Source organism: Lepidochelys kempii, chromosome 3 (assembly GCF_965140285.1).
Source record: "Lepidochelys kempii isolate rLepKem1 chromosome 3, rLepKem1.hap1, whole genome shotgun sequence".
Taxonomy (NCBI): Eukaryota; Metazoa; Chordata; order Testudines; family Cheloniidae; genus Lepidochelys; species Lepidochelys kempii.
In genome coordinates, this window is record NC_136382.1 from 27,263,356 (window position 1) to 27,276,898 (window position 13,543).

Consider the following 13,543-nt stretch of genomic DNA (forward strand, 5'->3'; position numbering starts at 1 on the left):
GGCCTCTAATACCTTTATTGGGGCAGACTCTGAGGCAATGATACTCAGACTGAGGCTCGTGAGCTGCACGTGCTCTCTAATGTCTCTCCTTTGGCTCTTTGCAGCACATGATATTAAAACACAGTGTGATTTAATTATTAACCAATCAGGAGGCTTTTACTATGTTATTAAGCAATTGTAGTTGATAAAATAATAATGCTTAGTCAGTCGTTTTGCTTTGAGAATAGTGTGTGTGTATATAAAAATAGTCAACAAAGCAATGAATTCACACTACTGTGGCTCTTTTGGGTAATGTTGATCACTAATTTGGCTCCTGAACCACTGAGGTCTGAGTATCACTGCTCTAAGGAAACACTGCCAGCACCACAACCCGCAATAGCATCTGAACTTCCTTTTTTTTTTTTTTTTTTCCCCTTCTCATGAAAGTACTGATCAGGTCTGCCACTGTGCAGCTTATGTTCTGATTTGATCATGATCCAAAGTTGGCATTGTTGCTACAGGGATCTCAACAAAATGGTCTTTTATCTGAGGAAATGTAATGCTGTTTACAGCAAGCTAATAACAATTTCAGAATTAAAATCAATAAATCTTTCACAGCCTGAAGGACAAGTTATTATGAGCTAACGTTTTTGGGTATCTTTTAATCACTTTCCCTCAATATATTGTCTAAGCACCTTATGTTCTGTGTTAACATGACTGCCTTTCCTTAGTATTGTGAAGGGCAACCTCATTTTCTTCTGGAACTAATGATATATATGAATTATTTCTGTTAGTTCAACTTAGCTGCTTCCTTGTGTTTTACCTATAAATGTCTGTCTTTTTTTGTGTTGTTTGGTAAAAGGCAACCAGTTTTCCAGGAGATCTGAGCTACGCAATTGCTGGATTGATCTTTCTAGAATATAAAGCAAGTGCCCAATGGTCAGCCGAACTGCTAGTCATCAATTATCGTGGAGAACTGAAAAGTTACCTTGTAAGGTAAAAATGAACTCAGATGCTTGTGGTACATTTCAGAACAAACTTGAAGTACCTTTTTCCCCTCTAAAATATAAACTCTATTAATTTTTTCTGGTCTAGTGTTGGAACAAACCAAAGCTTCCAAGAGAGTCATAGTTTCAACTTCAGCAGCCATTATGCCCATGGAATAACTACGGTGGTTTATCATCTTGGGCACAGGTAAGCTTTTGATCAGACTAAATAAAACATGAATAATCATTGTAGTGATAAATACCTAAGAGTACTGCATATAGTTATATGCATTCACGCAATGGTTCTTAGGAATACCTGTTGCTGACTTGCTGTCTCTAACTATGAATGGTCTCTGGGTGAACTGTGTCATTTTACTGATAAGTTCAGGCTCATGATGCAGAACACAACTGCAAGAATGCAGTTCTCTGTGGAATGTATGGGAAAGTTAGGGGAACTTTATGGTCGTTGTGGCTTCCATCCTGCAAACTTGTGGACTCAGTGGAACAGTTTGCATACATATTCGCAGGATCAGGATCCAAATTTGTAATTCTGCTTTATTAGGGCATGATCTGACTCCCATTAAAGTCAACAAGAGTTGTCTTATTAGGATTAGGCTCTTAGGTGTCAACGTTAACTTTTTTTTAAAATGGAATTTACCATACTAAGCTATAATTCCCTGCTATCCCATGCATATAAATCAAATCTACTTTCTCTCCATTCTTCTGTACTTCCAACTGATAATATCATCTTCCTATGGGATGGTTAGTAGTTTATTAAGAAATTAAGTATTCAGTGTTACTTTTTAATGTTGTGATTAGAGTATTTTTCACATTGTTAGAATTTGGCTTTTAAAATATTGTTGCCTTTTTGACCTGAGCGGCTAGTCAAAGTTTAGGGCTCTGCCAATTGTTCCAATTGATGGAATTGATGGAATCTGGTGTTTTCCGTGATGCAATCTTGTTTATTTACAAGGAATGTACAAAGTCTTTGGCATTACTTAATACTTTCAAACCAGTATTGGTTAAACACTCTGTCAGAGAGCAGAGATTACTGGCAGGCTCCACGCCCACAGACTTATGAGAAATGTTTTTTTTACTTCAGAATGCTTTAAAGTTGCATAGTAATTGTGAAATGCGTAACTACTTAACTTGACTGCTGAAATCCTCCATTATTGCATCAAATATCCCTAAGTACCCAGGGTAGTTATTTACAGTACTGTAACTTTTTTGTTGGTCTTTACCACAGGAATGAAATAATATGCGTTCGGCTACATAGATGTGCTCAAGAGAAACTTACGTTATAGATGTTTAGTAAGGCTTTTGCTTTTAATAATGTCTCGCATGACCTTCTCATAAACAAACTAGGGAAATACAACCTAGATGGAGCTACTATAAAGTGGGTGCATAACTGGTTGGAAAATCGTTCCCAGAGAGTAGTTATCAGTGGTTCACAGTCATGCTGGAAGGGCATAACGAATGGGGTCCTACAGGCATCAGTTCTGGTCCGGTTCTGATCAATATCTTCATCGATGATTTAGATAATGGCATAGAGTACATTTATAAAGTTTGCTGACAATACCAAGGTGGGAGGGATTGCAAGTGCTTTGGAAGATAGTATTAAAATTCAAAATGATCTGGAGAAACTGGAGAAATAGTCTGAAGAAAATAGGATGAAATTCAATAAGGACAAATGCAAAGTACTCCACTTAGGAAGGAACAATCGGTTGCATTCAAACAAAATGGGAAATGGCCTAGGAAGGAGTACTGTGGAATGGGATCTGGGGATCATAGTGGATCACAAGCTAAATATGAGTCAACAGTGTAACACTTGCAGAAAAGGCAAACATAATTCTGGGAAGTATTAGCAGGAGTATTGTAAGCAAGACATGGGAAGTAATTCTTCCACTGTACTCCGCGCTGATTAGGCCTCAGCTGGAGTACTGTGTTCAGTTGTGGGCTCCACATTTCAGGAAAGCTGTGGACAAATCGGAGAAAGTCCGGAGAAGAGCAACAAAAATGATTAAAGGTCTAGGAAACATGACCTGTGAGGGACGATTGAAAAAATTGGGTTTGTTTAGTCTGGAGAAAAGAAGACTGAGAGGGGACATGATAACAGTTTTCAAGTACATAAAAGGTTGTTATAAGGAGGAGGGAGAAAAATTGTTGTTCTTAACCTCTGAGGATAGGACAAAAAGCAACGGGCTTAAATTGCAACAAAGGCGGTTTAGGCTGGACATTAGGAAAAACTTCCTAACTGTCAGAGTGGTTAAGCACTGGAATAAATTGCCTAGGGAGGTTATGGAATCTCCATCATTGGGGATTTTTAAGAGCAGGTTGGACAAACACCTGTCAGGGATGGTCTAGATAATACTTAGTCCTGCGTTGAGTGCAGAGGACTGGACTAGATGACCTCTCAAAGTCCCTTCCACTTCTATGATTCTATGTTGAGGAATAGTGAGACTTATTCTCTTGCTTACACTGGTGTAACTCAGGAATAATCCATAGACGTCAAGGCAGTGAAAACGTTAACCCCTTTAACAGTTATCCAAAGTAGTCTTTTTTTTTTTTTGGCTGATCCAGGATGCCAGTATCTGTTGTTTTGAGAGAATTTTGTTCATGGGAGGAGATGTAGGGACACTTGCTGATGTGACAAACCTGCTTTTCCACAAAATGGAACAATATTATCCCAAATGCCAAAAATGTTAAGAGGAATTTTCTTAAATTCCTTATGTGGCTCTCAATTATCAAATAAAGCACACAACCTTAGAATGGGGAGATCATTGTTTGAGTAACATCAGGTTCATGCAAAATGTACAGTTTTGAATCACAATATTTTTATTTTCATGCAAGTTTTTCTTTGCATTTGAATTTTGCAATGACATGTCAGGCTTTGATATTCAAAGCCTTTCTATGTTGATTTTTTTGTAATGTGTCGGGCACAGATAGTGGACTTGAAAGACTGGCTAATCGGCGGCTCTTCATTTGGATTTAGATGGGGTAGGAGGTGGCTTCCTTTCCTTTTTTTTCCTTTTTTTTTTTTTTTCAGTTATTTTTAATTATTTAAAACACTTGTGTCTCTAAAACAAATATTTCTTTCATGTATTAATCCATTTTTAAAAACCTAACTCTTTTCAGTTTCTCTTCAGTGGCAGAGTCTAAACTTTGGTCTTGGTAGGTGGAATTTCTCCTATGAGAACTGATACTGTTGCTGTTTGAGACGGAAAATTGGTGCTATCATTTTCAGAGATGAAGCTAGGCATGTTCTCATTTGCACCAGCCAAGCTGAAAAATGTTAAAGGCAACATTACTGTGTTGAGGTGTTGGGAACTTCTGCTCTGATTATGCATGCCCAGTTAGGTGGCCATCCTTACAACTCAACAAACTCCTTTTTCCTTAACAAGGAGAGCATCAGTCCTTCTGCTTTACAGTCCTTTCAAGTAGGACACTTGCATGTTGGAGTTTACTGACTTAGTGGGTTAACCTTGGCTTTGGTCAGAAGTGAAAGAATTTGGTCATCTTCTCCCTCATTTGTGCATATCACGTAACTTGGCATAATTCAAATTCAGTACAAGTGACAGCCTCCTCCAGAGTTCCAGGGTGTTATAGGTCAGAGTTAAAAAGCTTTGGCAGAGCTGCATGGAGAAACTTATATAGTACCTGGCTGCACTGGGCCTCATTCAGGCCAAGCCTATTAGCGCTTGACATTTACTATGCTTGCTCCCAGATCTTTAAAACAAGCCGTCTTTCCTGCTGCCAGATTTGTGATCGAGAGTTGATTAAACCTTCAGAATGAATTTTACTGTACTGTGAAGAATATTGGATAATACACTAGCTTATAGTATGTGTGTGACTGATTCAGACATTACTTGGATGTTCTTGGCTGTTTCGTTCTTTCTGTGTAAAAATTACATCATTATGGGATTTTTTTTTTTTCATGCTAGGTATGTTAGCTGCTGTGGAATTTCTAAAAATGGAAAATAAATCAATTGGTGTATTTGACAGTTGAGTAATAGAAGCTCTGAATATCATGTAGTTACTTGCTCACAAAGCAATCTTGTCAAAACTATTTATGCATGGAAAACTTAGAGATAAATAAAATATTTATTATATAAAAAGTGTTTCTTATTCCAGTGGGTTGGTCAAAGTCTTTCATTTGACTGATATTAGTAAGTAAAGTAAACAAAAGCAGCAGACAGTGTTATCAGGTGTCTTTTGTTGTTAGAAATGTTCAGTAGCCAGAGGATTAGCAATTATGGCTGATTTTAATAGGAAGCATACAGTTGATAAAAGTTGTTTCCTCATATTTTACGTAAATACCATCTGTTCTGTGGGGATAAATAACATTCTGGCATGAAAAGAAAGATACCTAGTGCTGGAGGATTGCTTCCATCAAAGCTATCAGCATTCAGTTATGGTCCTAAATTCACAATAACAGTATCATATTAAGTTCTTCCAACTGTTCAAAATTTATGTTCAGTAGTGTTTAAAAATAAGTATTCGAAAGATTTTTTTTTTTTAATTAAGTGGATGAGGAGAATGAAACAGATGTTACTTTGACCCTGTGAGTGAGCAAATCCTCTGTTCCTCTTGATTTTTGTATTCATTCTGGGTGTCAGAAAATTCTTGACTTCTGACACCAGAGAGCTCAAGATTCGTAAGCAAAGTCTTTTCTTGGAGTTATTCTTATTGTCCAGAAAGTGAGAGAATTTAAAGGGAGACAGCTAGATTAAAAATTGCCTGATTGTGGACCAGTGTGAATGCTTTAGCTTATTGAAATGGTAAGAACTTCAACTGTCCAATTTACATGCCACTGTTTTACTTACTGTTTGTTTGCTTTCTCCTTTTCCTCTGTATGTGTGTGTGTGTGTGTGTGTGAGAGAGAGAGAGAGAAATCAGACTGGTTCATTCATTAGCATATGTATAATATAATCATGTAGTCCTGTAAAATTACTACATAACTGAAGTTCACTTTTAAAGTGCTACAGAGTTGTGCTTAAGAGTCTGTGCTTTCATTTTAAAACAATTTTAAGACTCAAGATGCAATAATTGCAAAGTAAATAAATATAAATGATGTAATGCTGTTCAGTTGAGTCTGCAGACAACTTGAAACAATAGCTGTGTGAAAAGTGTAAACTTTAAAGTTTCACTGCTGATAATATTATTAGACACGTTAAACTTGTTCGGTGTCAGGATTAGGTGCTGAGTACAGTTATGCATCTTGTTGCCAAAATGGGTTGGGGTACAAGATGAGGAATTCAAAACCTTCCCTCAAATTTTAAAGTTACCTCATCAGCTTCCCATAATGGGAAGGGACAGAGGAAGTTCAGAAAGCCTCAAATGCTTCTTACACAGCAAAACCAAAGCCTCCACCTGTGCCTTCCTAGATGACAGTAACCCTAATTGTCCTCTTTCTCAAAGATCGCCTAAAGCTTCAGGATAGCGATTGGTCGATACCTCCATTCCTCAGTGATAATCGCTGCAAGGGTGAAGCTAGTCTTTGCAGAAGACAGAGCTTTTCTCAGGGGCCAGTGCAAGGCTCTGGAGCCAACTTCCACAGGAGCAAACCTCACTACTTTCCATTCCAGGTGCAAGGCACTGCTTTGATCTTGCTGTCAATAATAAAAGCACATAGTGCAGCTGACATAAAAGAAATCAATAAAACCCCCACAGAATTTTGTCAGAAAATGACAAGTGCTGGTCACCTTCTGCAATGCAGTTTTGGGAGGTGCTCAGACACTACGGTTATGAGGGTGGTATAAGAATGGATACCCTGCCAGGCTTGGCCTGCCAGCAAGATAAACTAGCAGAAAATCCATTTGCCCTTTGCAACCCTTAGCTTTAGATCTGGATGTTCCACTGGTGATCAGATATTTGGTTTTCTTTGTCAAATCTTGGAGACACACACAGTGCTTAATTTGTAACGAAAGAGCTGCCGGGGCCCAAGCAATTTTTTTACATTCATAATTGATACAGCAAGCCTAGAGGTGTTGGGGCTATGGACTGCCAGTGAGCCCCAGCAAGACCTGGCACAAATTAAGTCCTGGAGATGCAGTTCATCGACCCCATACTCACGGCCTAAAGTTGTTCTGTATGGCAGAGTGCATAGAGAGAGAGAGACCATGGACATACAGGGAGACAATGGTAAAACATGATATATAAAACCATCCAGCCAAAACTCCCACAGGTTTAAATGACAGCTCAAACAGACATGGATGGAATCTGCTCATACCTCAGCCCTACTCCACTTTGACATTTGATGATGATGGGGAAACTTATACAGTGCAGGTGGGAGTTAATGTAAAAATCTTAGCCTGCTGAAAACGTTTAAATTTGTTTAAATAAAACATTACTATTTTTATATTACAAGGAATGTCCTACTGAGTGGAGTGGAGGTCAGTGTGGAGAGAGCTTGGGGGAATGTTGCCACTCTTTTAGTTCTAATGTGTCACATAGAATATGGGGCTTTGTTTTCACTTCTTAGTTTGGTGCACTAACATGGACCTGTGGTGTTTTGAGCTGCTAGTTCTACAGAGAGAATATTTAAATAAGTATAGTGAGAGGTTATTGTGACTATGGAGTCACAATTATGACCTAGTGAGAGTGCACTTATCATTCTCTCAGCTTCAGAATAAAAAAAAAATGATTACAAATGCAAGCGCAATACAGTCTCTTCTCTTTTCCCATCCCTTCCCTTGTTCAAAGACTGGCTTGGTTTGGTTTAATGAATGGGGGTGTTCTGCGAACTGTGGTTTGGAATTTGAAGTCACCAAATTTTTGACAGTGAGGGTAATTAACTGTTGCAACATATTAGGAATTCGCTATCACGTGGCATCCAGTCTTGATTTAAAGATATGCGCTAATGTCTAGTTTAACCATAAGCTGTTGGGCTAGATGCAGGGATCATTGAGTAAAATTGTATGGCCTTGGGTTATTCCAGTCAAAATAGACCTCTGTCTCTTCTGAATTCATAAACTTTGTTTTAGCATGGATTGTATTTGTAGTTGTCTTTGATGAGAGGAGTCTCCATTCATGTTGAAAGAGCGAATGGGGAAGGAATGGTGGAGTCTACAATTTGTGTTGGGAGGAAAGGAAGGATAGATTGAGCACTCTGATTCATAATGGCATGATGGATGAGGAACTCTTTGTAGAGTGAGAAGAGAAGTCATGCTGGGCATTAATTAATGCTCTGGTCTGTGTGTGAGGTATATGGGGCAAGAAATTACTGGATGTGTCTTGTAGCAGGTTGATAGCACTTCTGGCTCTGAGAAGCATGTATGATGGATGGGTGTTTGGTTCATTGGGTTTGTAGCTCATATTGGAAATGCAGAAATGGAAATGGAGAATGGCTGTGAAAGGGTTTCTTGTCTGAAGGTTAAGTCTGTGTGAGGATTTGTCTCCAAAGTCCCTGGGCTTTATTTTTGCAATGCCTTACCAGTTTGCTGAATAAATAATGTTTTTGAATCTTACAATCTTACCTCTTTTTCTGTTGGGTCTAGGAAACCATATGCATTTACCTACTGTAGAATTGTATGTGTCTTCGGCTATCCCCAACAGATAATGTGAGTGTGGTGGTGGTGATGGGGGGGAATGCAAAGCATGCATCTGTAATTTTTCTGTTGACGCAGTCTTGGTTTATTCAAATTATGTAAAACTGAGAGAGACAAGATGGGTGAGGAAATAACTTTTATTGAACCAACAACTTCTGTTGGTGAGACAGACAAGCTTTTGAGCTTACACAGAGTTCTGCCTCAGATCACTTGGAGTAGGTAAAAGCATACTTCAGGTGACCTGAAGAAGAGCTCTATGTAAGCTCAAAAACCAACAGAAGTTGTTCCGATAAAAGTTATTTCCTCACTCACCTTGTTTCTAATATCCTGGGACCAACACGGCTACAACAGCACTGCATCTATAAAGCTAAACACATTTGACTCAAAGGATCTGATTGTTGGCAGCCTTAGGCACCTGTCAAGATTTTTTTTATTATTTTGAGTCTCCTGTCCAGCTCTGGAAAAAAATTAATAATTTGTAAATGGTTCTAGACCTTTTCTATGGCTCTCAGAAGAGCTTTAAGGTTCTTTTGATAGCAGTGGCTCTAATCATCTTAATAGCTTCTGCTGCTGCTGTTGCATTTTTCTGTCTTTATGAAGAGCTTTTTAAAATTTTAAGTATGTGCTGCCATGATGAATTTTTCTTCAGTCCTGGGAGAGAAGGTCTTTTGTCTTGGGAGAAGGTTTTTTGTCTAACTTGATGTGGCAGCTTCATTCCAGCTGTCACTGAATTTCATCTATCCTGAGAAGAGACTTTTAAATTATAAATGTATTGCACGGTATGTGATGATTTTTCCAAAATCCTAGGGAAAAGATTTATTTGGATGGAGTTTTTAAAAGCTAGTTTGGGCAGAGTTGGAGCTTCGGTTGCTGCCATCGTTATTAACAACTTTTCCCTTTATCTTCATGCCACTGTTGGGCTATTACTCACCTCTGACAACAGAGTGTAGTCAATTGTAATCGAATTTCAGGATTCTAACCCCACTGAGATGTTTCTAGTTTCATTTAGTGATTTTTTTTTTTTTTTTTGGCTTGGTGAATGAGAGCTGATGCAAAACTTGTGAAGTGCCTATGGATTCAATAAATTATATATGGCTGTAAATAGTTTAGTTTAATCCTGTGTATATTTGACCCCTGTCTTGTGATTATTAGCAAATGACATCTGTGCACTAGGTCTTTCATGACTTGCTGGCTTGTTTGTGCTGATACATTTCCACTGTTTTATTGCCTGCCTTATGGATTTTTGTTGTGGCACTATCTGAATTAACACTTAGCACCACTTTTTATCAGGCAACAGATGGGTACTTGAGTATAACCTACATGTGAATCTGGCTTATCAACATGGGGGAAGAGGGGAGAAATAAACCACTTAAATTTTTGGAGGGCAGTAAAATAACAATATGATCTTTCAAACAGTTCTCTGTGTTTGGTACTGAAGCTAGGTCTTCAGTCCTTACATTTATTGAACTCCCATAATAATACCAGTATTTTCATAGTCCTTCATGTGTTTGTGACGGGGTGGACTAGGTCTTGAGCCCCCCTGCTGGAGGCCTTGTGGGCCTGCCATACTCTGCCCCAGAAAAGGGCCGTGGAGAGGGCCTCCAAGCTGCCTACAGTGGCTCTGATTGGGTGCGTCCTGCTAGCCTGCTTGGTATAAAACGAACTGCAGAGCCAGCTGCCAGAGTGAGTTCAGCTCCTTGCTGGAGATGGAGGAGCATAGATGGTGTGCGTGGCTGGCTGCGGGAGGTACAGGACCTTGGACAGAGCAGTGCTGGCAGAGACAACCAGGACTAGGCCCTGAGGTAAGGGTAAGAATGTGCTTGGGGCTTTCAGGGAAGTGGCCCAGAAAATTGTAGCAGCAGCAACACAGTTTATTTAAAGGTACGTGGTGGGCAGCTGCTATCTATAGGGTTTTTGGGCTGGGATCTGGAGCAGTGGATGGTCTGGATTTCCCCACCCCCCACATTAGCCACTGGGGAAGTGGCCTGGACTTTGAGGCACTGAACTGAACTGTAGTGGCCAAGCTGGAGAGCTGAGGCCAAAAAGACCAATAGAGGGCAAAGATATTGCCTCTAGGGAGGGGACCTGGGGCACTGCTCTGTACCAGAGCAGGGACAATTTGAGAGAGTTCAAAAGGGGCTGAGAGACAGTTTGAACCAGAGTACTGCTATAGGCCCTGCTGGACCTATTGAGGAGCGAGCCCAAGGATAGGGCTGCAGATAAAGAGATGCTATAGAGGGCACTCCGAGAGGCCCCTGTTGGACTTGTACCCCAGAAGGGGTTTGCTTTTTAATTCACATACAGATTGAGAGAGACTCGGCTGGAGGGCGGAGTCACTGAAGACTCACCGCAAAGCAGAGAAAAAGTGCAGGCATATGCACTCTGCCAAGGGAGTACTCAAGAGAGGTGAATGCCACCCCATAACAATGTTCAATTCATGTACAGACCTTTAATTAATCCTTTCCACGCAGGTGGGTAAGCATGGTTATACCCATTTTACAACCGGGGAAACTCAGACAGGAAGGTGTAGGAGCTTGCCCAAAGTCCACAGCGAGTTAGGGTCAGCACTGGGATTAGAATTTCAGACATCCTGAGTTCCCGGCTCTGTGTTTGTTCATGCAGATCAGTGCCATAGAATGAATTAGAGATTTGCATGTCGAACATACTGCAGAATCAGATCGTCATGCTTGTTTCTAGTCCAGTTTCTCAGATGATAGAAAAATTATACTCTGTTAATCTAGGAGGGAGTTGGTAGTGACCGCTATATTTAAGTTGCCCAACATTTTGTTATAAGTTTATTGAGAACTTTTTTGAGACACTGGAACACCTCCCTTGTTTTCAGCAGGCCTTTGAAAGTTCACTGTAAATGTGCTTTATGCATGTTCTGCGAAATTCCGTTCATGTTTTGCTGAGCTATTAACTTTGGAAAATCACCATTTCCCTTCTCTTGCTTGACTTCCTTCAGGCAGTTTTGGCAGTGTGTTTAAAATGAATGAACGAACAAACCCATCCTAAACGAGCTTTCTAAAGAGGCGAGCACCCATCCTCCCGGCTGCAGAAGCACATACTACATGGGAAACACCTTGTAGCAGCAGGGAGGAGAAAGCAGGATTGCACTTTCCTCCATGACTACAGCTCCTTGAGATGCAGCTTTCCATCTTTCTTTCCAGCTGAATTAATATTCTTTTCAAAGTTTTTATATCTTTTATTTATATAATTTCCAGAATTCTGGGAGGTATCTTACATGTGTGAGAAAACAAGTCCAGTTACTATGCATCCCCCCATCCTCCTTGTCTAACTGATCACTCCCATGTCTGCCCTTCATAGTGCAACTCCCTGTCTTTCCTCCAGTGACCTCTCTAGACTTCCTTCCTAATAATCGTTTCCTTCATGAATCAACAGCATCTCATACAAGTAATGTTGGCTGATGTCAGAGGGCTGAAGAAAAGCCATGTTGCTTTGTGCCTTTTAGGGTACTGCTTGCTGGGTAGACTCCTGATCCAAATTGTTCTTTGGGAGGGCGGGTCCATTCAGAAGCAGTTTGCAAATGCCATGAAGCAGCTTCCAGACAAAAATGGTGGGTGAGGTGGGGGCACCCTGCCTGGACTGTCCTCTTTCTTCTCCCCATTTCCCAACCATGCTGCTGCTCTGCCCCGCCCCATTGGCTCCTGGGGTCTGGGCCAGCCTCTGGCCAGGGGGCTGGAAGAACTGCTGTCTAATATAGATCCTGTGGGTCGGAATTCCGCTTCCATTACCTGCTGTATTTTTAACTTCCCCTTGAATGTGATGCTGAAAACCATGTTTTTAAACAGTGAATTCCATTAAGAAAAAGTCCCAATGCTGGCTCTCTTTGCTTGAATGTCTTTTGAAGGAGACTTACTCAGCTTGACTAGAACAAAGTATTTGTGTGTGTGTCTGTGTGTGTGTAAATCCCAGCAAATTATTGGTGTCAATTTAAAAACAAAATAGTTTAAACTAATTTTAAATGGAGATACTCTATTTCCTATATGTAATCATTAGATAAATGGCTTGTTTCAAGCAGTCTTTGCACATGGCTAATATATAATTTGGAGATGGAACCTGCAACCCAAATGTTGTTTGGTATTTATGAATATTGCACAACCATGTCCATCCTGGATCTATGTGAGGAATGTTGATCAATAATCTGACAATTCACTGATGAAAATCCCTTCATGTAATTCACTGCAGAATGAGAAGTATTACTTACTCATAGAAAAATCTGTTTCCCAGCACCATTAAAGTAGCAATATTTTGCTTAGGCACTGAATTTCATATTAGCTTTGAACAAAGCTTTAGATATTTGTAGTAAGGTAAATTCACAAATGTCATAAATGTCTTAAAAGGAAAGCAGATGCATTTTTGGAGACTTGTCAAAATGCTTTTTCTGTTGTACTTTTAAGTCTTGCACAGCAGATGCTTCTGCTCCATTAAAGAGGCCACTAGGGAGCTACAGTTGGAGCGGAATATGGCTGCTCACTTTCCTGGGTGTAGTAGCCAGAGATTCACAGATTCTAATGCCAGAAGGGACTGTTATGACCATCTAATCTGACTTCTGGTATAGCACAGGCCATAGAACTTCCCCAAAATAATTGCTAGGCCATATCTTTTAGAAAAACAACCAATCTTGGTTTCAAAAATCGTCAGTGATGGAGAATCCACCATGACCCTTGGTAAATTGTTCCAATTTTTAATTATTGTCACTATGAAAAATGTATACCTTATTTCCAGTCTGAATTTGTCTAGCTTCAGTTTCCAGCCATTGGATCGTGTTACACGTTTCTCTGCTAGATTGTAGAGTCCATTATTAAATATAGACTGTAATCAAGTCACTTCTAACCTTCTCTTTGTGAGACTCAGAGCTCAATCTATTTATTTGATCATCATAAGGCATGTTTTCTAATCCTTTAATCATTCCCATGACTCTTTTCTGAGCCCTCTCCAGTTTATCAACATTCTTCTTGAATTGTGGACACGCAGGCTGGACACAGTGTTCCAGCACCAAATGCAGAG

At 39.9% G+C, this 13,543-nt stretch overlaps 1 protein-coding gene across 4 annotated transcripts in view; it reads left to right on the plus strand.

Annotated features, from left to right (window-relative positions):
* The window catches only part of NBAS (NBAS subunit of NRZ tethering complex), a 406,503-nt gene that overhangs the window by 23,313 nt on the left and 369,647 nt on the right, over window positions 1-13,543 (plus strand). For all 4 annotated transcript variants that reach the window (XR_012157919.2, XM_073335981.2, XM_073335983.2 and 1 more), the window contains exons 8-9: window positions 842-975; window positions 1,075-1,173. Coding sequence is in view for 3 of the 4 variants with exons in the window: in XM_073335981.2 (XP_073192082.2) it covers window positions 842-975; window positions 1,075-1,173 (233 nt within the window). In the remaining variant the exon portion in view is untranslated. The remainder of the gene's footprint in view (window positions 1-841; window positions 976-1,074; window positions 1,174-13,543) is intronic.